Genomic DNA, 14,658 nt, shown 5'->3' on the forward strand with positions numbered 1-14,658 from the left:
AAACAAATATTTCACTTCTTTGTTCAAAACGCTCCAATTGTGCGGACATCAACCATAATTCATTTAGTAACAACGGATTTGTAGGGTAATACACGCCCAATAAAAAAGTGGTTGATTGTTTAAAAACTTTTAACATTTCCACAAACTCTTCCATCAAATCCCAATCATAATCCGAAACCGGGTTTTTTCCTTTTGAAATTGTGTCGTAAAATAATTGTAAAGCGATTCTTTGACGTGTCAAACTTTCAAACATCATACATGTTGAACTCCATCTAGTGTCAACATCCCAATGAGGACTATATGGAGTTACATTTATGGAAATAGCAAACTTTCGATATTTTTCCATTGTAGCTTTATTTTTTCTAAAAACTCTAGTTAACACAGTTTTGAATTTTTCAGTCGTCGAATCTATCATTTTTAAACCATCTTGTACCGCAAGATTAATAATGTGACAAACACATCTAGTATGAAAAAACGAGCCATCCAAAATAGGTTTATATTTTGCAATTAATCTTTTTGCCGCGGTGGTATTATTACTTGCATTGTCAAACGAAATATTGAAGATTTTGTCGCGTAAATTATAAGTCTCTATAACGCTTACTAAAATTGCAAATAATTGTGCCCCCGTGTGAGGATGCGCAAAAAGTTCAAAAGCAATAACTCGTTTGTTCATTACCCAAGTAGTGGGATCTATCCAATGTGCCGTGACGGCAAGATAGCTTTTGGGACAACTACCGGTGGAGGACCAAACATCACACGTTAAAGAAACACCGGTTTTTATATTTAAAAATCTCAATTGCATATCTTTTTTGGCTATATCCCAATACTTTAAAGCATCACGTCTAAGAGAAGTGCGACTTACTTGCCGGTATTGTGGTTGCATTTTTTCCCGCAAAATCCTTCTTAATCGTGGGTTGTCGAAGTGGTTGAAAGGCAAGCCCTCTTGAATGACGAACTTGCAAAAGCTTTCACGAATGTCATCATTGTTGTAAATAAAGATCGAACCGTCGGGAGTAATATTTGGTTGATCCGGATCGCCTTGACCTTTTACAACCGGATACGTTTTTTTTGTATGACTCCGCAACGTACTATTGCCATCTTTTCCCAAAAACCTCCCGCATTGCTTGCACCTTGCTTTTTCTTTCCCGTTCGACAACAAACACAAATCGTAATGTTCCCACACATCTTTACTCCGAGTGGTTGGTAAGATTTTAACCACCGTTGCATCCGACTCTTGAGCCGCGGTAGAATTTCGGGAGCTCATTTCTTAGAAGATTATGAAAATAGAAGTATAAAGTAGTAGAAATGTGTTTAAAATGTAAATGGAGCAAATGGGTTGTATTTATGTGTTTGGAAGGGCAAAAAAGTCAAGAAAAGTCAAACTAGCCGTTTTTTCCCCTTTCCAACGGCTATAAAAAAATTCAAAATTCTCGTTGCTCAACGGTAAAAAAAAACCGGTTTCAAACCGGTTTAGGATCCGGTTCTCAATCCGGGGTTAAATCCGATATCTTGTCCGAAGCTTCAATCCAGTTTCGATCCGGTGGCCGGTTTAATCCGATCCAGTTCGGTCAAAACCGGTTTTGACCAAATCCGGTTTTCGGATCGGATCGGATCCGAGAGCCCAATCCGGTTTTTGTGCCCATCTCTAAAAACCTTATCAATAACCATCCACTCCCACCTAACCTCACAGATCAAGGAAGCCCAATCAGATGCATTGAAGCCGGAGAACGTCGCGAATGAAACATTGCGTGGGATGGATAAGAACTTTGAAGCCAATAAGGACGGAACTTACTACTTCATGAGTAGAATATGGGTCCCTAAACTTGGGGGATTTAGAGAGATAATCATTAACGAAGCCCACAAGACGCGATATTCCATCCATCCAGGTTCAGATAAGATGTATCTGGACATTAAGCAACAATATTGGTGGCTAAATATGAAGGCAGAGATCGCCACTTACGTAGGCAAGTGTCTCACTTGCGCCAAGGTGAAAGTGGAGTACCAAAAGCCCTCGGGACTATTACAACAGCCAGTAATACCCGAGTGGAAATGGGAAAGGATTACTATAAAGTTCGTAACCAAATTACCTAAAACGGCAGACGAATTGGATGTTATTTGGGTGATTGTCGATAGGTTAACTAAATCCGCTCATTTCCTGCCAATAAAAGAATCGTACAAGATGGAAAGGTTAACACGAATCTATGTCAAAGAGATCGTGAGACTCCATGGAGTTCCAGTATCTATAATTTCGGATCGGGATAGTAGATTTACCTCACAGTTTTGGCAGTCACTCCAGAAGGCTATGGGAACACAGCTAGACATGAGCACTACTTACCACCCTCAAACCGATGGCCAGAGCGAACGAACCATCCAAACACTCGAAGACATGCTCCGAGCCTGTGTGATTGATTTCGGCAAGTCATGGGATACCCACTTGCCCCTGATTGAATTCTCGTACAACAACTATCATACATGCATAAAAGTTGCTCCTTTTGAGGCCTTATGTGGTCGCAAATGCATATCGCCTCTCTGTCGGGCTGAGGTGGGTGACACCCAACTGGAAAAAGGGAAATCACAGGACAGAACCCTTACAGGACCATAAATCATTCGAGAGACTACAGAGAAGATAATCCAAATCAAAGCCCGACTCCAAGCATCGCGAGACCGACAAAAGAGTTACGCTGACAAACGACGAAAACCTATGGAATTTCAAATCGGATATTGAGTGCTATTAAAGGTCTCTCCCTGAAAAGGGATGATTCGTTTTGGAAAATGAGGAAAACTAAATCCACGATACATCGGACCATTCGAGATTCTTGCCCGAATTGGTCTGGTAGCTTATAAGCTGCAGCTACCTTCGGAGCTCAGCAACGTACACCTTGTGTTCCACGTCTTGAATTTGAAGAAGTGCTTATCAGATGAAACCCTTGTCATTCCTCTAGAAGAGACAAAAACACACAAGAATCTCCTGTTCGTCGAAGAACCAGTCGAGATAACGGATAGAGAAGTGAAGTGTACGAAACAGAGCCGCATTCCGATTGTGAAGGTTCGATGGAACGCCAAGCGTGGACCAGAATTCACATGGGAACGCGAAGACCAGATGAAGCACAAGTGCCCTCACTTATTCTCTCGTTCATGATCCTACCTTCCAAAAGAATTTCGGGACGAAATTCCTTCTAACGGGGGGATGATGTCACAACTAGCATTTTTTGCTAGGAGATTCTATTTTCATGTAAACATCAGCTATGGTAAGACTTGTACTTTAAGTAAAAATCATACTATATGCTAAAATGAAATCATCTATTTGAATCAAAACTCCGGAATAAAGTTCAAAATCAAATACAATACATCTCACATATTCAACTATGGGTTGAAAACCCTAAAAATCTCGGTTCAAGTTTATTATGGACTAGGATCCTCTTATTGGGCCTAATGGACCAGTAAACTTTCAATTTGGCTATTTTGGGCCAAGGAACCCAATTTGGACTCTAATTGGACCCACATCCATGAAATTAAAGTATTTTGGGTCAGGTGGGCCTAGAATGATTCATTTTATCTCTAATGGGCCATGATGGGCCGTGAATGGTTTCATAAGCCCTAAAGGGTCGTAAACTATATTCATGGGCTTCATTGGGCAGTGAACCCTCATAAGGGCCCAATGGGCGGAAAATCTTCATCTTGGGCCTCATAAATTCGAACTAAATCAAGAAAGGGCCCAAACTCATTCATCCTCTCACGTCTTTTCCCTTATACTCGACCCAACAACAAAAAAAGGAAAAACAAATGGGTGGGAAAGGGAGTGACACCTCATCAATACCTAGTGGATATCCATGCAAGAGTGCATGTATCCATGCAACCCTCAAATCATCCTCTTCATAAGTCAACCCTTCCCCTCTCTCTTATCTCTTCTCACTCTCGGCCATAGAGCCTTAATCACCACCATCACTTTTCATTTCCAAAGTCAAGATTCTATCACCCTTTTTCCTCTCTAGCACCAAGAACTTTCCCCCTCCAATCCTCCTAGTTTTCGAGAATTTTAAGGGCACATTAAGAACTCTTCATCAAAGCTCATCACTCTTAGTAAGTTCTTGCTTGACTATATAGTTTAACTTCATGTTTACACCAAAAACCTCTTCTTAACCCACATCATTTCATGATCTATGCTCTTGGAATTTCATAGATCTCGAAAAACATTCTCAAGAAGCTTGCTAGGGCCGAGATCTTCTCATTTCCTCACCAAAAACTGAAAACTTCAAAGCAAAGTGAGTTCATACCCCCTATTTTCGATTTTTACTTTTTTTGGGGGAGAATACCAGTTGTTTTGTGTAGATATATGTGTGTATGCATGATTTTGTGTGTTTTTCTAGTTATATATATGTTTATGTGTTATAAACATCATGGACTCAAAGATCTACTAAAAGATGATGATATTGGTTTGACATAACACTTATTTCAACTCATCTTACAAGAAAAAGGTTTAAAATACATTTAGTTTACTTGAAGCTAAGAAAAACTTTATGAAAAGGGCTAAAATCGACAGAATGACAAAAGTATGGGTTATTTATGTAACTCACGGCTAGTAAGGGGTTCAAAAGGAATTTTTGCTAAACAAGGCTAATCTCGACATTTGAGAACTTACAAGGACTAAAATGATAAAGTTTTCTATAATGGGCCGAATATGTGTTTTTATAAAAACTCGAGCCAAAAACGACATTTTTGACAAAAGTGAGCTAAAAATGTTATTTTTACAAAAACTAGCCCTAAATACAAGTTTTGTCCAAAAAGGGGCCTAAAATGTTATTTTTACTAAAATTGGGCCTTATTGGTAAATTTTTGGCTTAATGGGCCAAGAATGTCATTTTTACTAAAATTGGGCCTTAATTGTAAATTTTTAGCTTAATGGGCCAAGAATGTCATTTTTACAAAAAGTGGGCCTTCTTTGCCATTTTGGTAAATAATTGAACTAATACTAGCAATATAATAAAAAACGGACTAATTTTGCCATTCTCATATTATTGGGCCTTAGTGGCCCGTTTATATGTTTGGTAGGTCCTGAATACTATTTATATGTTTATTGGGCCCCATTGACCCATTAACATGTTCGACGGACCTTGGATACTCTTTGCGTGCTATTTAGGCCTGTAAATAACTTACATGTGAAATGGGCCTTAGTTGTCCTTTTACATATATTTTAGGCCCATGTTATATAATCTTATTCCTATCGGGCCTGGAAATGACTTACATGTTTAGTGAGCCTTAGTGGTTCACTTACATGGTTCATTGGGCCTGGAATGTGTTTTATATGTTTCTCTTCGCGTAAATTCGATTAAGGATCTAGTGAGACGTGTCGGTTGACACCTATTGAGTGTACGATCGTAGCCTGTAGTTATAACCAGAGTCTCTTGGAGGGAGAGCGGGGATTTATGTATAGATCTATTCGGGGATGACACCCCACACCTGAGTTGTTCGCTACAGTTAGACTAAACCAGTCTAGGGTGACGAAAACCTTATTCTATTTTCCGTCGGCGTCCATAAACGCCAAGACAGGCGAAATTGTCATTATCGAGTACGGTTATAACGACTCACTTAGAGGAATTAACATTATGAAATTTACGGGAGACCATTATCTTTTCTCTTTGGATTACTCGGGAACATACTCGCGCCGGTACTCGACCTCGGGGGTTGACATACCAGCATTCTCTTTTTACAGGCAACATAGGGTTGTCTGGGGACATTCTCTTTACATTCTCTTCATTCACTTTTGGCATTCTATTAAACAATAACACACATGCATTAATACAAGATCGGACACAAACATACTAAACTATTTTAAGAAAATATAGGATTTTCTTGTGATTACAAGGTTATACGAATCATTTTCTCAAACATGCTTATGAACTCACCAACATTTTTATGTTGACCTTTTTAAATTAACTTGTATTCTCAGGAAACCGTTGAAGCAGGTTGGGCTGAACAAACTAATGGATGTTTTGTTATATTCCTATTTCATCAGACTTTAATTATTTTGGCATGTAATATTCAAACACAATACTCGATGTAAACAATGTATGTTGTTATATTATATGTGTGGTGATGATGCTGTTATGTTTCAAATATATACTTTGTGATGATACTACAAGGATGAAGTCACGCGCAAGCACTTGGACGTTTCCGCCGTCTGGTTCGGGGGTGTGACAACGTAGGGGACAAAGGTTGAGATCAGGGATCACTATCCAGACTTGTTTGTAGCAATGGACTTCGAGGACGAAATTTGATTCAAGTAGGGGAGAGTTGTAACACCCGTGTTCCAGGTACCTTTCATTTTTGGCTTTAAGTATTATAATATTTGCAAAAACAGTCCTTACATGGGGCGTACCTTTTTGTACGCCGAGCGTAGTTCTTTAAGTGATGGCGGGGATGCTTTTGCGTACGATGGGCGTACTCACAAAGATTTCAGACCTTAATTTTTAGGGTTTGGACCCTATTTAAAGAATATTATGGCCTTGAACCCTCTCTTACCTCCAGCCTCCATCCCTCCTAGCCCCCATCTCCAAACCCAAATTCTTATGTGTGAGTTTTGAAGATCCTGAATGTTATTTTAGTGTCCTTGGTGGTGAAGGAAGATCCTTGAAGTGGTGGTGTTGCACTCAAGCTTTTGGATCTAGATTCTTTTCATCTTTGTGCATCTCTGGGAGGTATAAAGTTCAAATCTTGATGCTTGACTTGTTCGATCTAGCTAGGTTGCAAGTTATAGCCTTTTTGTCCAAAAACCTTGGTCCTATTAGTATAGTCTACTCTAGAACATTTGAGCTGCCCTTTTGGACATTTATGGGTGTTTCATGTCATAAAAATGCAAGCTTGGTCCTTTATATTCATCCATGAAAGAGTTATGGGGTCTTAGATGGTTTATAAGTTAGGGTTTTCAGTTTTGAGCTCCTTGTAGCCATACAAAGGCATAAAGTTTGCAACTTTATGGTTTTAGACGTTTATTAGGAGTAGATCTGAAGTTTAGACATTAAGTCTCAATGCAATAAGCTCTTAATGGGTATTTTAGACGTCTGAAGGGTACGCTAGGCATAACCCTAAGTACGTCGGGTGTACTGGGTTGCTGCCCCTTAAACCTTCTAAGTTGAAGTAGGGCATTTGAGCGTAAAAACAGTACGTATTGCGTACTCCCAGAAAACCCTATTGGGTCATTCTTGGGATTTAGGTCGTTAGGGGTTTTGGGCCTTGTATCCTTGGGTCATGCATAGGAAGGGAAAAATGGTATTTTTCCCTTGGAAGATAAATTATGATTTAGATCATTGATTATGGGTTAAAACATTGATTATTAATTAGGGATGTCTTTGGGTTTGATTAGTGTGAGAATTCGAGATAACAGCAGCTCGAGTGTGTGGTTCAGTTATCTTCGGTTAGAGGTGAGTCTTGTCATTGTGCTTGTGGGTCGAAGGCACCAATGTCGGCCCACCAGATTATTTATGTAGAATGCTAGCTGTTATATGACTTTTACATTATTATATGATTGGGTTGAAATAGACCCTAAGGTTAGGCCCTAGGGTTGGGCCCATTATTGTATGATTGGGGTGAAATAGACCCCAAGGCCCATGAGTATAAGATGGGTTGGAAGAAATCCCAAGGTTGGGCCTCAGGGCTAGGCCCATATTTGTGTATTGGGTTGGAATATACCTCATGGCTAGGCCTAGTTGTATGTTTGGTATTTGGTACTTTGGAGAACTCACTAAGACTTGTGGTTGCAGTTTTTGTTTATGGTTTCAGATACTTTCGGTATGAAAGAGAAGGGCACGACGTGATGGCACAACATCCTCCCCTCATGATTTCTTCACTTTTTGGATATTTGTACTCTGATATTTTGATATTTTATTTGGTGATTGATTTGACTTGGAGATATTTGGTGAATGAAACTATTGTTTTTAAAATGAAAAATTGTATCATTGTTTTTGGGTTGTTACAGACTAAAAGTCAAATCTGTCTAAATTTTTGGTTCTTACACTCCATGTTCTCTCGGTAACCAATTTGCCCAAATTGCAATAAAGTAACTAAGTTTATTGAAAACTTTTATTTTGACACCGTGTTTTTTTCTTAATTATGCCATTACATTTATAATTTTGTTACATTATTATTATATTTCATTATATAAAAATAAGAAATATGAGATCTGTGTAGAATCAAAAATCTCACAACACCTTCATAAACCAGTAGAAAAATCTAATGAAATTTTGGGTTAATCCAGTATGATTTATGTGATTTTAGAGCAACATTACAAGAGGAGGAAAAATCATTACATATCTTTTATAGATGATTGCAATAAGTATTGCTATATTTATTTGTTAAATACCAAGGATGACGCCTTGAATTCTTTTAAGAAATATAAGGTTGAAGTTAAAAATCAAATTAACAAAAACATCAAAATTTTAAGGCCGAAATGAGAAGGAGAATATGAGTCCAAAGACTTTGTTGAATTTTGTTCTTTACATGGTATTATACATCAAACAATTTCTTCATACACTCCTCAACAAAATAGAGTGGCCGAAAGGAAGAATATGACATTAAAAACATGATCAATTTAATGTTAATTACTTCTAGAACACCACATAATCTCTAGGGAGAAGCTTTCCTTGCAGGAAATTCAATAATTAATAGAAATCTTCATAAAAGAGTGATAAATCTTATATCATCTGTGAAAGGGAGATTACCCTCTTACAAAAGGATGAAAGTGTGGAGGTTCCCTTGCTAAGGTACAAGTACCTCTTCTCAAGTGAACCAAAGTTGTACCAAAAATCATAGATTTCATCTATATTGCCTCTGCCATGAATAGTGGAATGAACAATAACTAATGTTGGAAGGGTATAAGATGATGACTTCTTGATGTTGGCATTTTTTTTATGTTGCAGGATTAATGGGTTGGAGATGAAGAAGGGTTATGGTTCTGCAAATGGTGATAATAATGGATGAATGGTCGATTCGGTGGTAAGGGTGGTTGGTTATGGTGGTTTTGTTGTAGCTAAAAATGAGGAATAAGGATGGAAGAGGCTAATGATAGTGGTAGTATTGGTTCTGTGGTGGCTAGTGGTTTATGGAGCGGTTGGTATGGACATGAAGAATGTTTAAGATCCAAGTTATGGTTGATTAAGGTTGTTAATGTCATTATGGTGATGGAGGTCGATTTTTTAACTCCAGGAAATCCTCAAAAGGAGTTCAAGTCTATATATATATATATATATATATATATATATATATATATATATATATATATATCTTCTAGATTCTATAGTTGACATTGCAATAAAATTGTAAATGTAATGACATAATTGAGACAAAAAAACATTGTGTCAAAATCAAAATTTTCAATAAATTTAGAGATTTTATTACAATTTGGGCAAATTGGTAATCGGAATAACAGAACGTGTCATTTGGTTGATATTGCAACAAAATTGTAAATATAATAATATAATTGAGAAAAAAAACACGGTTTCAAAATCAAAATTTCGATAAACTTAATGACTTTATTGCATGGTGCCCTTTTATTTAATTGTTTTTGCTTCTCAAATCAATTGATAGTTTAGTATCATGTATCGAAGAAAAAAATGTTTTAGATAGTATTAATAGTGATACGATTGTGGACATATATCAAGATCTTAGACCTCTTTAGGTACAATTGTAATAACTTTAAAAAATTTGCATATGACCCGACCACTACTAGTATTTTTTTAGCTATTTCATTTATATCGGGTTCACTTAAATAGTGACTCGTCTAGGTTTATATTCTAGACGCACCATTGACGTCAAGTACCGCATGTTGAGTTTCCATCACTTACATGTTTTATTATGACTTTCACTTGTGAGTGATTATGAGATCATGAAATATAGTTGTTTAATTGTCATACTAAATGTCTCCCTAGGCTATTTCATACATAACGAGCAACTCTTCACATGTGTTCAGAATAGGGGAAAAGGTTAGATAAAGCCTTATTGGGGGGAAATGGTTAGAGTTTATACTGAAATGATTAGATTATGTATTTAAAGTTTGTTTCTCATGTTATAATATGATAACCCTTGTATGTTTTTAATTAAAAGTTCCTAAGTGGTGAAAAGTTGGTTATTTGGGACCCCCCCCCCCCCCCCGGGTCAAAATTACCCTTTTTTAAACTCACTGTTGCTATTTTGTACTATCATTCAAACAAATTATACACGAGGGGTGTTTCAGCAAACCAATCAAATAACAATTTAAATTAATATTTAAAGAACACACAAAACTTATTAAGAGGATATAAATTATCAATATTTAACTGTGTTCACAATGGTGCTTCAAATCACATGAAATGTAGAGATTATTAAAACAAATGCATGTTTTAGAATATTATTAAAGCAATTATTACATAAAGTAAAACAATTTCGGATAATTATAAAGCATGGCGCTTTACACATATAAAAATGAGAAGGGTCCGAGTCCTAGAGACCAAAGAGCTGCATAAGGACAGCTTTATGTAGGCACAATTTCTTGATCAACCTCCTCACCAAAATCCAATAAAGATATGGATTTTGGGTACCAAAGTAAGATCTTTCTTCTTCTTCTTCTTCTTGTTCTTCAAGTGCAGGTGTTGGTTGCTGAAACACAATTACTCTCATTATCAACATACAATAGCAATTTTAGTGTTAGTAGTTCGTTGAGGGGAAAAAGAGTGGTTAAGAGAAAACCCGTGGGAAGAAAAGGGTTGTTAGGGTGTGATTTGTACAAAGGAAGATGGATTGTAGACAATTCATATCCTGTTTATGTAGCTTCAAGCTGTCCTTACATTGATTCAGAGTTCGATTGTCTTAAACATGGTCGTTCAGACACTCAGTATCTCAAGTATGCCTGGAAACCAGATACTTGCGACCTCCCCAGGTTATTCTCTCTCTTTCTCTCTCACTAGAACCATTACCTTCAGCTACTTTTTGTAATAAATATTACATTTATTTCTTGTCTTTAAACTAACACAAGTTTCCCTTATGCGTAATTATTGCACATTAAAAGAAGAAACAAAAACAATGAAAAGGAGTAACACTTTTGCAATAAATATAACTCGTTATTATTCTCTTTATCTTTCGTTTTCATTTACACGACAACATTATTTCAAATCAACTACAATTCCATCTAATTGTTCTGTTTGAATATTCTGTATACATGACCGTTGTCGTTTGTTTCATGTGTTGAACGTTTGACTCGTAGATCAAGACGATGACTAATTAACATATATACCATTCTTCATTAATCATTCAAGACATTTTAGCTTTATATATATATATATATATATATATATATATATATATATATATATATATATATATATATTTTTAGAACGGCATATAGGAGGACTGCTAGGCTAGAAGCCCTCCATAACGTGAAAACTCTCGAAATGGTTTTATATTTGTATATAATAACTGAATTGTGATGGAAATGGATGTAGGTTTAATGGGGTGGATTTGTTGAACAAATGGAGAGGGAAGAAGGTGATGTTTGTGGGTGACTCACTGAGTCTGAATCAGTGGGAATCGTTGGCATGTTTGCTTCATGCGTCGGTGCCCAATTCCAAGGCCACTTTTCTCCATAGAGACGGCCTTACTTCCCTCGCTTTTCAGGTCTCTCTCCCTTCTTTTTTATTCTTTTTACAATATATATATATATATATATATATATATATATATATATATATATATATATATATATATATATATAACATGATAGTGCATGGTAAAAAGTTAAATGACTTGATAAAATATTAATTATTTTTTCTAATAATGTCATTTAGTTATTTTATAATTATATGTGATTATGAGTGTTGTTTACGTATTTGAAAATAATCGTATTTACCTACTGGAGGGAGCACACTTCTCCGGCGGGCCCAAAAGCCGCACCGACGGCTGCAAAAAGCATGGGTAGTGGGAGAAGTGGTGGTTCCGGTAGATGTCTAATTGTCAACTATAGAGACAATTTTGCTTATGTTGCTTATGTTTGTTTGTGTTTGGATATGTCTCTTTCATGTCACATCCGCATTAAAACTTTATTACAAATTCTTTCCATAATCAACTATTTAAATATTGTTTCTTAAATATCTACTTTACATGGGTTTTCTACAAGTTTTCATTTTAAAAATGTACGAATCTTAATGCATATATTTGATGTCTTTGAAAATTATTTAATACCAAAAGCATGGTTTTGTGCTTTACGACTTTTTTTTGAAATAAATCTACCAAAATCAAATAATTCGAAAGAAAAGATAAAAGGGTTTCAGAAGCATGTTCCCAATGTAGAAGGTGTAAAGAAACAGCATCAAAAAGCGAGTGATTCCCTTGAATTTGACAGTGGTTCTTGTGATATATCATGAGGTCCATTTTTGGATTTTTGTAGTCAATAACGTGGCATGTGACCAATCTCAAACATTGTCATAACGTGCACAAAACATCAATCATAAAAACAAACCTCATAAATAAAATTCCTACTACATTTTGATAACTTATTTAAATATAAATAAATTAAAAAAATCATATTTAAATTTTACACAGATTTTAAAACAATCATCTTTTCTACCTCATTTTATACACAGGATTATGGTGTGACGATATACCTGTATCGCACGCCATATTTGGTAGACATTCAGAAACAAAGTATAGGGAATGTTTTGAATTTGAATTCAATTCAAGGAGGTGATACATGGAAAGGGATGGATGTGCTCGTGTTCAACTCCTGGCATTGGTGGACCCACACCGGAGATTTACAACCGTATGATTTTTATGTAATTTTTTTTTATCTATGTATCGTATATTGAGTTTGTGATATATGATATTTTTGGGCATTTCGTTACAGATTTGACTATATACAAGATGGGTCAACCATCATGAAAGATATGGATCGTTTAGCAGCATATTATAAGGGCATGTCGACGTGGGGAAGATGGGTTGACCTTAACGTTGACCCATCGAAAACTAAAGTATTCTTTCAAGGAATCTCTCCTACACATTACATGTAAGTACATCCGACATTAAGGCTTCGTTTTTCCTCATAAATAATGTTTATTTTGAAAAAGGAAAATATGTATATATAAGGTCGAATTTGTAAAGAGTAAGGACTTAACCGAACATTTTTGCTCATAAAAAGTTTTTGGAGACAATGTAATCTGTCAACTAAATTGGTATATGACGGAATTCACAAAAAATGGAACGAGGCTTATCAATAAAAATTGTTTAATTTCTATATTTTCATTTACAGTTAGATTTTTGTAGTTTATTTATTTTAATATATGTATAATGACGGTATTTTGGTTTTTTAATAAAAAATATTGAATAAAATACATTTAACCCAATCCAAGGGAACAATAAATCCATCAAAAATGAGATTTAAAAAAATACGACCCAATTGAATTATGTGCCATTGACAATCAAACACGTCACGGAATGAATCTTAAATTCTAATTTTTGTGATCCAAACATGCCCTCATGTTCAGGATATCTTCTTTGCTGAGTCTTATATTTTGACACATGTCAAAAAAAAAAATTATATATATATATATATATATATATATATATATATATATATATATATATATATATATATATATAATTTTTTTTTTTGACATGTGTCAAAATATAAGACTCAGCAAAGAAACAACAATACTTAACTGATATAATCATTTACATAAATTATGGCTTTAATCATAAAATCCTAAAGATCATAAGATTTTTACCAAGACAAATTCTCTCAACATTGTATGCACATTTACGACAATGCAATTGTCATTTACAACAAATTTGATTATATTCTTGTAACATATTACCAAATTGACATGATATATATTAAAAGGTGTTTATTTGATAAAATCTATAGGGGAAAGGAATGGGGATCATCATCAAGAAATTGTTATGGGGAATTACAACCGATAGAAGGATCATCATACCCAACAGGCTTACCCGAAGCTCAGGTTGTTCTAAACAAAGTCCTAAGTAATGTAAAGAAACCAGTTATTTTGCTCGATATCACAACATTGTCTCAATTGAGGAAAGATGCACATCCTTCATCTTATAGTGACTCGGGTGTGGATTGCAGTCATTGGTGTGTTCCCGGGTTACCCGATACTTGGAACCAACTTATGTATGCATCTTTCCTCACATGATCAATAGGTAAATTTGGGTCATATATGATTTATTTGTATACACAATGAAAACATTTGCAATGAAATGCAATAAAGCAAAAAGAGGGGGTGATTGATTTTATTTGAAGCAAACTTTTTTTTTTTTTTTTGCACTTTTTATCATGTGTAATAATAGTTATTGTCAAAGCCAAAAAGCATGTCAATCTTATTTGCTACTCATTTATTTATGATGAAATATAATTTTAAATTCTAATTTTTTTTTCTATAGATGTTCCATATTGGTTGTAATCAAAACATGACAGGCTAACAAATGAGTAGAGTGGTCCACCTCGTTCTTATTTTTGGTTAGGGTTTAGGATTGTAAGTTGAGAAGGCAGGTGGTAGGTTAGACGACCCATGTGAAGATGCATGAACAAGACACCTGTTAAAGGAAAACAGGTGGATTCAAGATTTTTTAGAAGATTATATATTATTATTATATTATTATAAAAATTATTTTTCAAAGGACAAG

At 35.4% G+C, this 14,658-nt stretch overlaps 1 protein-coding gene across 1 annotated transcript; it reads left to right on the forward strand.

Annotated features, from left to right (window-relative positions):
• Positions 1–10,453: 10,453 nt before the first annotated feature.
• On the forward strand, positions 10,454–14,410 carry TBL38 (TRICHOME BIREFRINGENCE-LIKE 38). Its single transcript, XM_079043561.1, has 5 exons — positions 10,454–10,906; positions 11,469–11,640; positions 12,606–12,781; positions 12,866–13,024; positions 13,883–14,410. The coding sequence occupies exons 1-5, from the start codon at positions 10,554–10,556 to the stop codon at positions 14,166–14,168; spliced, it is 1,146 nt and encodes a 381-aa protein (XP_078899687.1). The 5' UTR covers positions 10,454–10,553; the 3' UTR covers positions 14,169–14,410.
• The last annotated feature ends 248 nt before the right edge of the window (positions 14,411–14,658 follow it).

Source organism: Lactuca virosa, chromosome 4, assembly GCF_052849685.1.
Source record: "Lactuca virosa cultivar CGN04683 chromosome 4, Lactuca_virosa_CGN04683_v6, whole genome shotgun sequence".
Taxonomy (NCBI): Eukaryota; Viridiplantae; Streptophyta; class Magnoliopsida; order Asterales; family Asteraceae; genus Lactuca; species Lactuca virosa.

Bases quoted from the DNA above. Each gene is read 5' to 3' on its own strand.
- TBL38 (XM_079043561.1), top strand. From the start codon at position 10,554: ATGGATTTTGGGTACCAAAGTAAGATCTTTCTTCTTCTTCTTCTTCTT. The intron at 11,641-12,605 runs GTCTCTCTCCCT...TTTTATACACAG, and splicing joins TTACTTCCCTCGCTTTTCAG to GATTATGGTGTGACGATATA. The intron at 12,782-12,865 runs GTATGATTTTTA...ATTTCGTTACAG, and splicing joins CACACCGGAGATTTACAACC to ATTTGACTATATACAAGATG.